At 39.4% G+C, this 15295-nt stretch overlaps 2 protein-coding genes across 7 annotated transcripts in view; one reads left to right on the plus strand and one right to left on the minus strand.

Moving 5' to 3' along the window:
- Positions 1-15295, minus strand: part of ANO3 (anoctamin 3) — a 380230-nt gene that overhangs the window by 37938 nt on the left and 326997 nt on the right. The gene's annotated exons all lie outside the window — the stretch shown is intronic.
- Positions 1665-14951, plus strand: MUC15 (mucin 15, cell surface associated). Of its 2 annotated transcripts, none has more exons than XM_032803710.2 (4): positions 1665-1791; positions 5252-6010; positions 7790-7945; positions 12480-14951. In XM_032803710.2, exons 2-4 carry the CDS (start codon positions 5290-5292, stop codon positions 12635-12637), a joined length of 1035 nt encoding a protein of 344 aa, XP_032659601.1. In that variant the 5' UTR covers positions 1665-1791; positions 5252-5289; the 3' UTR covers positions 12638-14951. The 2 variants fall into 2 exon arrangements, with proteins under 2 accessions (XP_032659601.1, XP_032659600.1); XM_032803709.1 differs by lacking the exon at positions 1665-1791 and adding an exon at positions 3122-3186.

Below are 15295 nucleotides of genomic sequence, written 5' to 3' on the forward strand. Positions count from 1 at the left end.
ATCTATTGCCTAAGATTAGTTACAACTTGCTCTCAACAAGCTAGAAATATTTCCTGATATAAAGAAGTAGATTACAGTTACTCCATGTATGTCACTCAGTTGGGCTAATAAGGCTTGAGCAGCCCCCCACCAATTTCCACGGGTGCAGCTCTACCAGCTGTTGCAGTGATGAGAATGCTAATGTAGGTATTGATGGTGTTTTAACTGATCTTGTCATCTAACCCTGTTCAGAATACGCCTAGATGATATAGTAGGTAAAATAGTAGCAAGCTGTTAGAGACTTGTCTACAGTAGAGCTCCCAACGTTGCTACTGCAGGTAGGTATGGGGTTAAATTAAAATTAGGTCCCAGATCTGCAATTAACACTGTATGGACTGACCCATGCTCCTGTGAGAAGCCACACTGGCTTCAGGGGGGTTCTATGTAGGTGCAGGAGTGTCTGTTTGGGGCTTACATCTAGTGCAAATAAGAGCTATCACTAATATGCAAATAACAACACTGGAGAAAGGCATGAAATAGTAGTTGCACTTGATTCCTTCAAAAATTTCAAGTGGAAACAAAAGCACCATGGTATTCCACTCATGGAGTTATTCAGACAATACTGGAACACCTCTGTGTCCCTCTCCAACACATACCAGTCTAGAATAAATAAAAAATATAATTATAGTAGTAAGTAGTCCTGACTGCTTAAGTATGTAAAAAATTAAACTATGCATGTTTGCCTTCCCCCACCCCCATTTGCTCTAAATCTACCCCCAAGATTATATATAGCACGTAAAAAAGGGTCTGACATGCAAGATTCAGATCTGAATTTGATTATTATTTCCCCCCCAAATCTGGGTTGATGGTTTGATTTACCAAATTTGGATCTAAATCTACATTTCAAATCCCTTCAAATTAGGAGGGTAATTGGACCCAGGGGTTTGGGCTAATGCACAACAGCATGTACATATATATATTTAGTAGAAAGCTGATGTATATTGAGTATGCTATAGTATGATTAACTTTTGCTTATTCATCTTCTACAAACATTTCTCTTCAAACTCTAAAAATGGCCATTTTGGGTCTAGCCCCATATCCTCTCCTCTGAGAGTGGCCAATGCCAGGTGCTTCAGAGGGAATGACCAGAATAAGTAATCATCAAGTGATCCATCCCATTGCCTATTTCCAGCTTCTGGTAAACAGAGGCTACGGACACCATCCCTGGCCATCCTGGCTAATAGCTATTGATGGACCTATCCTCCATGAATTTATTTAGCTCTTTTTTGAACCCTGTTATAGTCTTGGCCTTCACAACATCCTCTGTCAAGGAGTTCCATTGGTTGACTATTTCAGTTAGGGAATACCTGCACAGTAAAAAAGTGTGTCTCGACAGAAAACTACAAGGGTTCTTTATTAAAATGGCTGCTGTCTAATTAAGAGAAGACCAATACCCCATATAGTTTATAGACATTTGATATCCTTGTCGAAATGTCAATGTAAAGATTTTGTAATCTTCACAGAATCAATGGGCACTTGTCTACCCACTTTACAATGAAACCTGTAATTTCTGTGAACTCTGTAATGGTAGCTCTTAACAAAGACAACTGAGAAGCAGGTTAGTCTGGTTCTCAGGTGTTCTGTTACACACAGAGAAATACAGCCCAACCTAGTTAAGTTTCTACAGTGCATTCCTGATGAGCGTGACAGCTGCATTTACAGTACCTGTGTTCTACTGTGTTCACTAAACTAATTGCACTCTGTGCCACAGAAGTATTTCAAACCTACCTGCATATACTGTAGAGCTAAAAGGTAAGTGTATTTTTGTTAATGAATTTGGCTAAGTAATCACAGCAGCATTGATTTTTTTGACAAGATATTTGGGTGAATGTAGGGACTGGGTAACCAAACTCATAGCAAAACTACCTTATAAGGAAAACATTAAAAGACAAATTAATTTGGGCCAGTAATTCCAAGATTTAACAGCAAAGATAGGCACAGATGTAAGACCCATAAAGAGAAAGATGAAAATATTTCACTGTACTTCAAAGTTTGCTGATAATTGCTTTTCCTGCACTTTTAAGAAGTGATTTTAGCAAGTAACTTTAGGATTTGCTCTTAATGAACTAAGTCTAGCAATCAACAGCTTGAGTCTGTCTACCTGGGCTGGGAGGCGTGGTTGCATCTGCAGTGTAGACATACTCTAGGAGTTTGCCATTGACTTCTATGAGGCCAGGATTTCACTGTGTGTATGCACATATGCACACATATGAACGTAGAGGAGGAGCCATATACAGTAGGAATACTACCAAAAAAGATCAATAAAATAAAGTCAGTGCTCTAAGTGCCTTTAACCACAGTGTGACACGGATTTTCACTAGCCTTTCTCCTGGGTATTCAGTTTTAAGCAAAATAAAACTAGTAAAAATATGTGATAAGCCCAAACCTTGTTCAAAATTATATTCAGTTTCAAAGTGGTAAGCTACCAATGTCAAATGGTTTGTTTAGGGATAGGTATGTAGTTCCATCTATATGCCCTGATCCTGCAATGAGATGCCTGCAGATGGACCCGTGCCTGACTTTAGTAGGGCTCCACACTAAGAGAGGGCATGCACACATGTCATTGAAGGATTGGGACCATAATGAGGGAAGAATCTAAGTCAGAGAGTCTGATTCAAATATCACTTACACAGCTTGGACCTTAGTGTGATTTCAGTATAGTTACTTACAGGTGCCAGCAAGATCAGAATCATCATATCAGATCACTTCTCCTTTTAAAAGATATTTTACAATTAGAGGCTCAAACTAACAGGAAAATTCTTTAGATTCTGGCTAATCTTCTGTTCATCAGATTTTGGCCAGATCAAGGTGCTGGAGCTGCAATATCTGCAGTTGTCCTATAATACCACTGTTTGCATATTAAGCTCTAAGGACAATGGGTGGCTTTCTAGGGCTGTAGGGTTGTTTCTGACTGAATCTTAATGCTACACTAATACAAGACCGGTTAATTATTAGACACCAAGGGTTTCCAAGAAATGCAACCTAAATATAGCCTGAGAACTACTGTAAAAAAAAAAAATCTTTGTGGCAAGGTGTTTTCTCCCTTTTTGTCCCCCAGGAAAAAAATTACAAGATTAAGGAAACCATGAAAAGCACATTGTTCAGTAAGGATGCTGACTCTTTAGCATTATGAAACAGAAATGAAAGGTACAGTTAAAGTGAACCATTAGTAATTTCCCTTGGTAGTTTCAAATTACAGTCAAGGTGAAATAAGACATATGACAAAACTCACTTTGTTCAGTAATGACATGGTTACTGATACAAAGAAAAAAGAAGGGTTATGCCAGTGAGCTAAAACAATGGTACTTTCAAGATGAAAGCAAATATTTGAAAGCTTAGTAAAAGCTCATTTAAAATTTTGTTTGCTATACTTTTCTGTAATTATTACTCAGATTGGAAAAATGTCCCTATACCCGGTATAGTGAAAACAAAGCAACTTTCATTAATATAATTGTGAGAGTTGGCTGCTCAGTTACAGAGTTGTGACTCCAGATTAGCTCTAAACTGAAAGTTGCGATACTTATTTCTGTAAAATAATAATAAAAATAAAGTTTTTAATCTTTTATTTTTAGCTGACTAATTAAGGAATATTAATCCCACCTGGCAGATGACCACCCTCTATTGGGAGACTGATCAATTTATCAACATGAAAACAATATTTATAAACAGATTGCTGAAAGCTGAATCCCACAAATACACATACATTCAGATTCCAGTCCTGGGCCCTACATCTTGTACCCACAGAAGTCAACGGGAGTTCAGTCACTGACTACAATGGGAGCAGGATCAGACCTAATGTAAGGTTCATTGACTAATAACTGAAACTGACCCATATCCTCTGTCAAATGACAGAAGTCTCTGTAGGAAGGGTGACACAGAGACAAGCTGGCTTATTTGTTAATTGCCAGTGTAGACAAGCCTTGTGAATCCCTATACTCATCCCTCTCCCCTGCTGTGCAGAGAGGAGCAAAGCTATGGAAAACCCCCTGTTAGATTTATAAAGGTGAAAGGAAAATGGGCCAGCCATTGGAGCTGAAGGGTTAAAGGAGAAGGAGCCAGGCCACTGCCTCTACGCAGCATGTCTCCTTCCTACAGGCAACAAAACATGCATAAGTGTAGTAGGTTAATTAACACTACTGAAAGTGGCGCTAACCTCCACATTTAGTCTGTGATCTCTGGGAAGTAATGATAGCATGATCTCAAGCTGTCACTACTCTGGAAAGCTAGATAAGCATATGGCAATATGGCTGTCTAAAGACCCAAGAGATTGGGGATCAGAATTCTTCCTCGTCCTCGGTTGAACATTTGCAAATCAGGGTACACTGCACTGCTTTGGTGTTGGACACAGAAAGGAGTTCTGCTTCAGAAATGCAGTTCCACTAATGCCATGGGCTGCTGCTGAACTGTCATGAATCCCCTGGCAGCAGCTGTATTCCTGTGATGGTCTCCCCCTCAAGGTCACAAAACATGTAAGGGAAATCATGATCTTCAAAGGCTAATTGCAACAACAATTACACCACTTTGCATGGGAACACACTCTGTTACTTAGCTCTCCAGCCTTGCCACACCCCTATTACTCACATATTGCTGGGGGTTACCCTCTGACCAGAAAGCATCAGTTGCTGGAAGCATGCCCTTTCAGGCATGGGTCTTGGTGCAAGGGGGTCTTGGTTACACGTAATAGCAAGTTATTACAGACTGTGAGCTGTAGAATGGAGGGGAGTATACAGCTTTGCCTATGGAAGCATGCAAAAAGCTTTGTTGCGGAACAGTAATGCTTTGGGAGAATATGATTACTATCAAGGAGTGTTAAGTTCTTAACATGCAAACCTTCAGATATGTCTACATTGCAATTAAACACCCACAGCTGGCCTGTGTCAGCTGAGTTGGGCTCATGGGACTCAGGCTGTAAAACCGTGGTGTAGATGTTTGCACTTGGGCTACAGTCCAGGGTTTGGGACCCTCCCCTGTCACAAAGCCCTGGGCCTGAATGTCTACACCACAATTTTACAGTCCCCTCAGCCCAAGCCTGACTCAGCTGACACAGGCCAGCCACAGTTGTTTAACTGCAGCGTAGACATACCTTCAGGAACCTCCATGACTTCACTTCTCTAGTATCATTGTAAATTTTCATCAACATGTCTGGGTCTTCATTGTCCAGCTCTCAGTTTCACATAATAAATTAAATCAAAGAACTGTTCACTTCTTTCAGGTTCCCTACATAAAGAAACAAACTACAAAGTCAATACCATGCTGCCTTCCAGTGGAATTCTTTTTATTTTGCTGCCGGTTAGTTTATGGTGGACCAGAAGCAATGGTTACAATAGGACAGTCAGTACAAACACTGACAATAGTTCAACTACAGATACAACTCCACTTACACACCAAGGAACTTCACATCAGTTAGGTGTTACTGAAGATAATGGAATAACTCCTTCTGCTATAAGCTATGCTGCACCAACAATGGTCAATAAAAATGCAGCAGAAAGTACAGTAATAGAGAGCATCACTCAAAGCAATAGTGTATCTCAGAATTCCTCTAACACAGTGTTGTCTTTGACTTCACATGTGGATAAGGGTTCAACAGAGGGCACAAATACTTCTGCCAAAAATGTCAACAGAATCTCACCATCTTCAACAATATCCATAACCATGAGTGACATTTCCACAGTGACTGAAAGCAACATGCCTACAAATACTGGTGGATCATCGAAAACGGAAACCAAAAACTTCACTTCAGTCACCTATAAGACCAGTTCTACTGCAACAATCTCCACTAAAGACTCTCTAAAGAGCTCCATGGAAGTCTCATCCACGAACAGTCCATCAAATACACTGACCACATTATCCACACACAAGAGTGGCAGTGTCACAACAGACTTCAAAACAATTTCACAGACTACAGAAAATGTACACCAGAATTTCACCAACCATTCTATAGTCCCATCAAATCCGAAAGAACCCAACAAAGGTAAAGGTTTAATTACAGTAAAAAAATTTCAACAAAGTAATGATTCTGAACACTAAAATGTTTACATTGTCTGGAAAGCTGTAATTTTGTTGTGTGAACTGCTTCAGATAAAACTAGACCTCACCTGAAAGTTTTTTGAAATTCAAAAAAAAAATGTAGGTTTCAGAGTAGCAGCCGTGTTATTCTGTATCTGCAAAAAGAACAAGAGGACTTGTGGCACCTTAGAGACTAACAAATGTATTTGACCATAAGCTTTTGTGGGCTACAGCCCACTTCATCAGATGCATGGAATGTAGTAAGAAATATATATGCATACAGAGAACATGAAAAGGTGGAAGTAGCCATACCAACTGTAAGAGGCCAATTAATTAAGATGAGGCATTATCAGCAGGAGAAAAAATAAATTGTAGTGATAATCAAGATGGCTCATTTTAGACAGTTGACAAGAAGGTGTGAGGATATTTAACATGGAGAAATAGATTCAATATGTGTAATGGCCCAGCCACTCCCAGTCTCTATTCAAACCCAAGTTAATAGTATCTAGTTTACATATTAATTCAAGCTCAGCAGTTTCTCGTTAGAGTCTGTTTTTGAAGCTTTTCTGTGGCAAAATTGCCACCTTTAAGTCTGTTACTGAGTGACCAGAGAGGCTGATGTGTTCACCTACTGGTTTTTGAACGTTATAATTCCTGATGTCAGATTTGTGTCCATTTATTCTTTCGCGTAGAGAATATCCGGTTTGGTCAATGGGTACAATCCCCATCCTCAAAGCATTTAAAGCAACAAATTAATCATTTCTTAAGCATGAAGGACACAGAGTGCAAAACACTTGTGACTAAAGCCTTCAATTTATAAATAATGCCCAAATGAATTGCTTACCTTGTATTTTATTACTATCAATTTGGTTAAGCCTGGGGAAACAATACAGAGTAAAACCAAAAATAGCATTTCTCTATTCTGCTCTTTCTGATTCAGGCTTCAGTGAATGAGAAAGGAAGATCAGGAGACACAGTATTTTTATACCATTAATTTGCCTGTAGTCTTTTATCATCAGACAGAAAATGCTTTTCAGCATATGCAGTACAGTTTACACTAAGAACTGGAGGCTATCTTCATGCTTTCAAGATTCTCTCTATAGCTCTAATAATTACAATGCATCAAGACTTTTTGTCTAAAGTGACTTTGAAAGAGGGCTTTCAAAGAAGATCTAAAACTTTTCTTTGAATTTTCACAAATCCCAAGAAAAATGCTGGGGAGAAAAAAATATTTTGCTATCTGAAAAACTAAAAAAAAAGTTACAGCCAACACTTTCCATATTTCTGATTTTGGATGCCCAACAAAGTGTCTGAAAAATTGGGCACCCAAAAACAGAGGCACTTAAAATCACAGGCTAGCTTTATAGTTTGCTCTAAATACTTACAATTGTTACATTAAAGAGATTTTATCAGAGGACAGTACAAAAGGCCTTATGGTTAGAGTAGGTGTCTGGGAACCACACCTCGTGGGTTCCATTCACAGCTGTTGGTCAAATACTTGCTTGACTGGGAAAAGTTATACTAAAACATTTTTGTGCCACAGTTTGCCCATTTGTAAATAAGACAGTCATACTTCCTTGCTTCACAGGAGTGTTGAGGGGCTGACTTAACTATAGTCTGTAAAGTGAAATATGTCAGAATGGGCCAGATTCTCAACTTGTGTAAAACGTCAGCTGAGGATCTGGCCTTATAGATTTATAAATTTTCATTGGAATAATTTCTTTTTCCTTTTTCTCTCTCCCAGAGAATCGCCACAGTGCAGGAGTAGTGTTTGGTGCGATTGTAGGAGCCATTCTAGGATCTGCATTAATTGGTCTGATTGGGTACTTTATATGTGGGAAAAGAAAGTCTGGCTCATTTTCCCATCAGCGACTTTATGACGACACAAGGACTGAACCAGGTAAAGAATATCACAAATATTCCCGGAGTAGAAGGACTTTCCTATTCTGCACAGAACCCTGGAGTTGAAATTTTGCCCCACAGAAGTCAATGAGCTAGGATTTCACTGCTATTCTTTTTTTATTTAGATTGTACAAATCAGTTTAGCAAATGGTTTCTAAGTACATCCAGGGCTTCTCAGTATTCATAAACAGGGAGAGGGAATTTAAAAAAAAATCTTTGGTAAATTTTGTATTGAGAGAAGAGTTTAGGGTATTTCTGCTCTACACAGTTAATCCCAAGTGCAAGCATCCCACAGCAAAGCCCTACCCTCTTTATTTTGTCCTCACTGTTCTGCAATAGCCTGGGTATGCCTGGAGACATATCCCATAGCTTTATGCTGAGACACTTTAGAGGATGCTCTCAGAGGGTATGGCTACACTTGCAACTTCAAAGCGCTGCCGCGGCAGCGCTTTGAAGTGCGAGTGTGGTCGCAGCGCCAGCGCTGGGAGAGAGCTCTCCCAGCGCTGCACGTACTCCACATCCTCTATGGATGTAGCTTGCAGCACTGTTTACACTGAGGCTTTACAGCGCTGTATCTTGCAGCGCTCAGGGGGGTGTTTTTTTCACACCCCTGAGCGCTAAAGTTGCAGTGCTGTAAAGCGCCAGTGTAGCCATGGCCTCAGTCAATTGTAGGAGGATCTGTCTGTCCTTCAGAGGAAATTGTGGGAAGGCATTGGAGGACTATCAGCAATGGAAAGATTTTTCCTGTGTCCTCACTGCAAAGTTGCTGGGTTCCAGCCCAAGTTAAAACAGAACTTGGACACTAACCCATACCGCCATTTGGGTGCATAAAGCACCTCCAACCCAGTGTCACAGGTTTTTCTGTGCGGATGGTAGAGAAATTTGGCCTAAAATCCAGGTTTAACTGTACAGTGAAGATAGTCCCTTCAGACTTTGATACCATTTCATATATACAAAATACCTGAACAACATGCAACACCTTGGCCCTAGCTGAGTACGTTCATACTAAGCGGAAATTGTACAACTACTGAGTTGAATGAACAGCAGTCATTGCCAATCAGTATCATTAAGCCAGTGGGTTATCTGCAAACTCCCTCATAAATAAATCCAGGAGGATACCATTCATGTGTTTTCAGAACTTCAGTACCCAAAAATATCCATGCTCACAAATTAACATGGGTTACACAGAATAATTTTGAGATACTAAGGTAAAACTGTAATCAAAGAACATTAAATAAGATTCATAAACTACAATATCTACCATAGAACACCACTAGCATAAAAGACTGCAACGCAATTAGGCCATGTCCGTATTTTGATTGTGTCATTTTTTTGTTTAAAAAACAATTTCTGTTAACATGATCTTTGATCCTGTAATTTGATCTGCACCCTTATGGATAATGGAACTGTGCATGACTGCAAAAGTCCTACCTGTCGGAGCTGGTTGTGGTATTAATACCAGGGTTTTGCCAGCATTGTTGCTAAAAGTGGCATAACTGTTAAAATACTTTTGAAAAAATTTGCAAATAGTGATCTGACTGCCTTGAGACTATCTACTTTTGAGAAAGGTTTGTAAAAAATCTTCATTAGCAAAACCCATGTTACCAGGAATAACGATGGAAGTTTCCAAAGACATGCACATTTGTATTTATGTTCTCAAGGTGTAAAGTGCACACAAAGATTAAAAAACCCCAAACCAGACAAAAAAATCTCACAAGGCACAAGCAGGTAACAGTTACTGTACAAGCATCTCTAAAGGAGAGAAATAAATCAACAGTCTCTAACTCAGCATTTTAATAGGCATTTTCTGTCTTTAGGTTTGCTTTTGTGACTGCTGCAGCTTTGAGGCTGAAGGCAGAATTTCACTGTAGTGATCCATTTTATTGAGCTGCCTTGATTTTAAATTCTTGCTATTTTGAAATGAGCCAGGCATACATATACCTTACAAGTTAAGAGTCTAGCACTCAACACATTAATTCTATTATGCTTTTCTGTCTAGCATAGACTAAAGAGCTTTTTAATCTTCATTGCCGCACAGAATCAGTAAAAACCAACCACAAGACAACATTTCAGAACAGAGATCTAAAATTACTGATATCGAACATAGCCAAGCATATTTTCAGCATTTTCTCTTATAGACAATAGATTAGTGTTTAGTAAAATATGGCCTATGCATAATTATTAATGTATAGTAGCCAGTGATCAAACACCTCCAGAACATTTTTTCCCATGTGTTGAAACATCTTGCACTCAGATTATTGTAGTTTTTATTTTTTAATTACAGTGCATACTTTTCTCTTAAACAGGAAACTAATGTATAAGTTATCTAGAAGTTTGTGAATACACACGTATGCACATATCCACTGCTCTTTCCATAACTGTATACAAAAGAAAAAAATGAGTGTTCACACATTTAAAATATGCAGAGGAAGTGAATTAAATTTCTTTTACTCTATTTTTAAAATCTCTCCCCCATGTAGATGTATGTAAGAATGTAATTCTTAACGTGTTGAATCATAATTTGGAATACAATGCCATTGTCCGGCTATAATGGAAGTAGGACAGTAGATACTGGATGTGGTTTAATTAAGTCTCAATTTTATTCTTAAATGACTGGGAGTACCTGGCAGATATAAGCGTACAGTGCAGGTAATTCCATAATCAGTTAAATACATACCTGAGCAGCTTCCATTAGCTCTTCTCCTTACCCATCTTGGTTCCCAGTCAACCTGCTGCTGGAACCTCACCATCCCTCCCTCCCCCTGCCCCTGCCCCCAAATGAGGGTTAAGGGGGGGGTGGGGCGACTATAATGGATAGTGAGTTGGTTTCCTGCCAGTCACAGGAGCCCTGAACTGCCCTCCACCCCATCCCCCTCGCACTTCTGCTCCTTTAAAGAATACCTCCTTTAAATTCTTTACCAATCCATTTTATTTCATCAATATACTCTTCCCTACAGAGTCCTTGCACTGGACATCTGCCCCACGTTTACATAATGAGTTGCAACATTATATCAGAAGTCCTGTTTCATGTTTGCCCCAGCTAAGGCCCCCAGAACTTCCTGTGCATAAGGCAACCCTTCTCCCCCCGCCCCACATATACTTAATGTTGGCCAATCTGGCAGTGAGGGACAAATTCCTTCCCAGACCCCTGAAAAGGAGTGAGCAGCACAATGTCCACAGCAGGCCCTGACAAAACCTAATATTTAACCGCTTCCATAGGTGGGTGCTGATCCACGTAAAAGAGGGCTTTTCCTGCACTGCATGGACCTATATAGTCTCCTCTCTCCTCTGGTCCCCTGGTGGGAGGAGTGGTCAGCCTCCCCATGCTGAACTGGTCTGCCACTGCAGCAGAAAGTCACTCCCTGGCTCTCTAGCCCTTAAAGGGGTGCTCACTTTTTCCAGCACACCAGACAATGGCCCCCACTGTTCCATGTGCAGAGAGGTCATTTATGCACAGCTGTTCCATTATTATTAATATAGATTTATATCACAGTAGCACCTGGACACCCCAATCAAGACTATAGCCCTATTGTGCCTGGTGTTTGAGACATGTAACCTTATTTTCTGTTACAGATAAACTATGCTGCTTTATTGTATATGTCCTGTAACATGCTACTAGTAGGGCCATAATGAATTGTGCGACCAAGTAGTGCACTTTGTAGGCATAACGCCCCCCCCAAACCCCAAATAAAAACAAAAAATTAAAGATCCATGTAAGTGTTTATGATAGTGGATGGTTAAACACTACCAGTTCTGGCATAATTATGGACCTATATTGCACAATATACATTTTGGACACCAATTGTTTTACAAACACAATTAGATACAATTAACTCAGGCTTAAACAGAGACTGGGAATGGCTGGGTCATTACACTAATTGAATCTATTTCCCTATGTTAAGTTCTTAATTATCACTTCAAAAGGTTTTTTTTTTCTTCTACTGATGATAGCTCATCTCAATTGATTAGACTCTTCCTGTTGGTATGCATAGTTCCACCTTTTCATGTTCTCTGTATGTATAAATATCTCCTGTCTGTGTGTTCCATTCTATGCATTCGAAGAAGTGAGCCGTAGCTCACGAAAGCTCATGCTGAAATAAATGTTAGTCTCTAAGGTGCCACAAGTACTCCTGTTCTTTTTAATCTAGTCCCAGAGTCATTTGGATTATTCATCTTTGAGTAAAAAAAAAATAACTGCTATGTTTTTAGTGAAACAGTGTTGTTCTTTTTCAACTGAAGCGAGGAAAGATGGTCTTGTTGCTAAAGCACCACTCAGTAAACAGACATCTTGTGTGGGCAAGCCACTGAGAACCCAATCCAAAGCCCTCTGAAGTCAATTTACTGCCTTCAGTGGGCTTTGAATCAGGTCCTGAATCTTTCTCTATCTCAATTCCTCATCTGTAAAAAGGGGACAACAGCTTTTTTCTACCTCAGGTGTTGCAAGACTAAATTTATTAATGTTGAGGCACTCAGACACTAAAGAGACAAGCACCACTGAAAAACCTATAAATAATCATGATGTATTTTTCCAGGTCTCCGATTAGATAATTCATCACATGATGTGAGCTTTGGTGATTTGTCTTACTACAACCCCAGTACAACAAACGAACCAGCAGCACCGAACAGCAGAGGAAGACCTTATGATGGCATTCCAATGGGTGATATGACTTCGTCTCAACCCTCAGCATAAAGTCTGCGAGTAATGTCCGCTGGCTTCAGATTACAAACTCGTTTGTGATCTATGTGCCTTGTTTTACATACATAATCCTATGGCTATTGACATGAAAGGCTTTGGATTGCATATCTGAAATCATAAGATATATTAACAGATGCCAGTCATACACTGCTGTGCCAGAGCACCAATTGTCGCAGTTGGTAATTAAACTAAATTCAATGCTCAATCTGCTTGTGTGTTAAAAGGCACTATGCTATCTTTTAAAAAACAATATTAGCAAACTGCACAGAAACAGGCAAAATCCTGTTTGTTGCACCTGGGCAACTTCCTTTGGCTTCAGTCGAGGTTGCAAACATATAACAGAGCAATATACGACCAGGACTCTAAGGAAAGTTTAGCACCAAGACAAAATAACCATAATGACTATCTTGATGAGAAGCAGTTTTCTTCAAATGTCATTTCCATCAGATATGCTGCTTGGGGGATTTCCTCCTCGCCTTGATATTTGCATCTTCCTGAGAGAAAAAGCTATACGGCACTGGTTTTAACTACTTTACTTACAGTTTGCAATTTGCCAGGCCAAAGTGAATTATTGTTTAGCATGAAAAGAATTTGCTCACACAGAGTTACAATTACTACAAAAAGGAGACCACAAGAATGAATAGTCAACTTCCTCCTCCTCTGCACCAGTTGGTCTATTATCTACATCGCAGGTTAGGATCTGTGGAAATGATGCAGCATATTTTGGGATAGGCTACGTGGAAGGAATGAATTCTCTTTGGGTAAAAAATATAAAAAGAATCCAGAGAACCACATACTAGTTTAAAATCTTGCTCATTCAGCAAGTCTAAAAAACATTGAGATATCCAAAATAATAGTACAATGTATCGGTTTATAGCCACCTAAGATGCCTAAAGACATAAGCAGAGTTTTAGGAAGGTAAAATATTACTGGTAAGAACAACATGATGCTTAGGGGTCTTAAAGATTAAGGGGCCTAATATTTGTGTGGGACATATGTTTATTGCTGTGGATCTTAATGTGTGTTATTAAGAGTGGACACAGTGGAACTACACCCACAAATAACAGCTGAGAACCTGGCCACGAGTATGTTAAGTTCACAAAGAAAAAAGCAATAAGACGTTAAATGTCAGTCATTTGCAACTGTGATAATCTAATGTAAGTGAATATAGGTAAGTGTATAAGTGAACCATGACTACAGAGAAACAAAATTAAAATCTCCATCACTGTGCTGGATCTTCAAAGCACCCTGAACTGTCAGACGTTTGACCATGAGGGTAAATGGAATTTCCTTGGACTTCTTTTTCTGGTATACTCTCTGCTTTAGAGAGTATCACAGGGTTGATACAGGATCCAAGTCTAAAGAGCAATTGCTAGAGGGCCACTCTATCAGTGCTGTCTGCCTCAGAGAAAGCAAGGACTTTGCCTTAGGACTGGGGAGAACCCAGAAAAACTCAGGGGATTATTAATTATTCTGGACATTCATACTAAACAAAAAATTGACACAAGTAGCCCCTGGGTGATAGCTAAGGACTGCACACATATCTGCATATTGTGTGCAGAAGGACAAATCACATGGCCATGAATGAAAAGTTTTTGCGGCTTTATATAATTAAATAATTACAGGAACCATTATGTTGTGTGCTTACAACAGCAAAGTGGAGATGTAACAATGAATTGCCACAGCTGCAAGCATTACAAGTGCACACACCAGATGTTTTCATTGTTTTTGTCTCCTATTGATCACCCCTTTTTTAAAATCTAATTAAGTTGTTTGCATATCTATTTTTGCCAGCAAGGACATCAAAACATAAATGATGTTCAACCACATATTGTGAATTAACACTTTTGAAACCCCTTCTCTTCCCCTTCGCACTTGCTGCATCCAAGAAGGTGAGAAATGCCTGTTCATGTGTATTATATAAATACAGCATCTGCGTGGCATTTAACCTCATCACAATGGTACAGCATTGGTTTGAATAGAGTGTGGACCAATGTTAAAGTCTCAGGGTACAAATATGCAGCACTTTCACAGAAAGAAGTATCTACTCATCTATCTCAGATATTTGCAGCATGCTAATCTTGTTATAACCTAGATGTTGCCACTGACTTCCCATTGCAAACTTGTTATTGACTGCAATGAAAGATCACTGGATCAGACCCCTCAGTGTTGTAAAAACTGCATTTGCCTGCTTTTGAACAAAGAAATGTTACACAATGGCAACTCCTGTTCAAGAATCACCTCTGAGCATTTACTTTTTGTTTGATGCCTCCTGGTGAGGAGCATGATGTCACAGTGAATGCAGAGAGGCCCTCGAAGAACAGAATAATTACATGAAGTCTTCCTGTAAATAGTTAGCACAAAACCCTCTGACCTGCCTTTAACTCACTGTAAGTAGCCTTCACCTACAAGCTTTCAAATATGTTAATCTTCCAGTGCTCCACATTGGATTACACTGATTTTGTCCCCAAACCTTCACGTTAGTCTGTGTGAGTGGACCCCCATGAGGCTCTGCACACATGACATAGATTGCAGGATTAAAGGCCTTATTTTTCTATTCGTTACATTTTGAACATAAATTAGTAGTGGAGTATTTTTTATGTCCTATTAGTACAAAAATTGATTTGATGAAAATAGGAAAATGTAAACAAA

This window comes from Chelonoidis abingdonii, chromosome 4, assembly GCF_003597395.2.
Source record: "Chelonoidis abingdonii isolate Lonesome George chromosome 4, CheloAbing_2.0, whole genome shotgun sequence".
In the NCBI taxonomy this organism is placed as follows: Eukaryota; Metazoa; Chordata; order Testudines; family Testudinidae; genus Chelonoidis; species Chelonoidis abingdonii.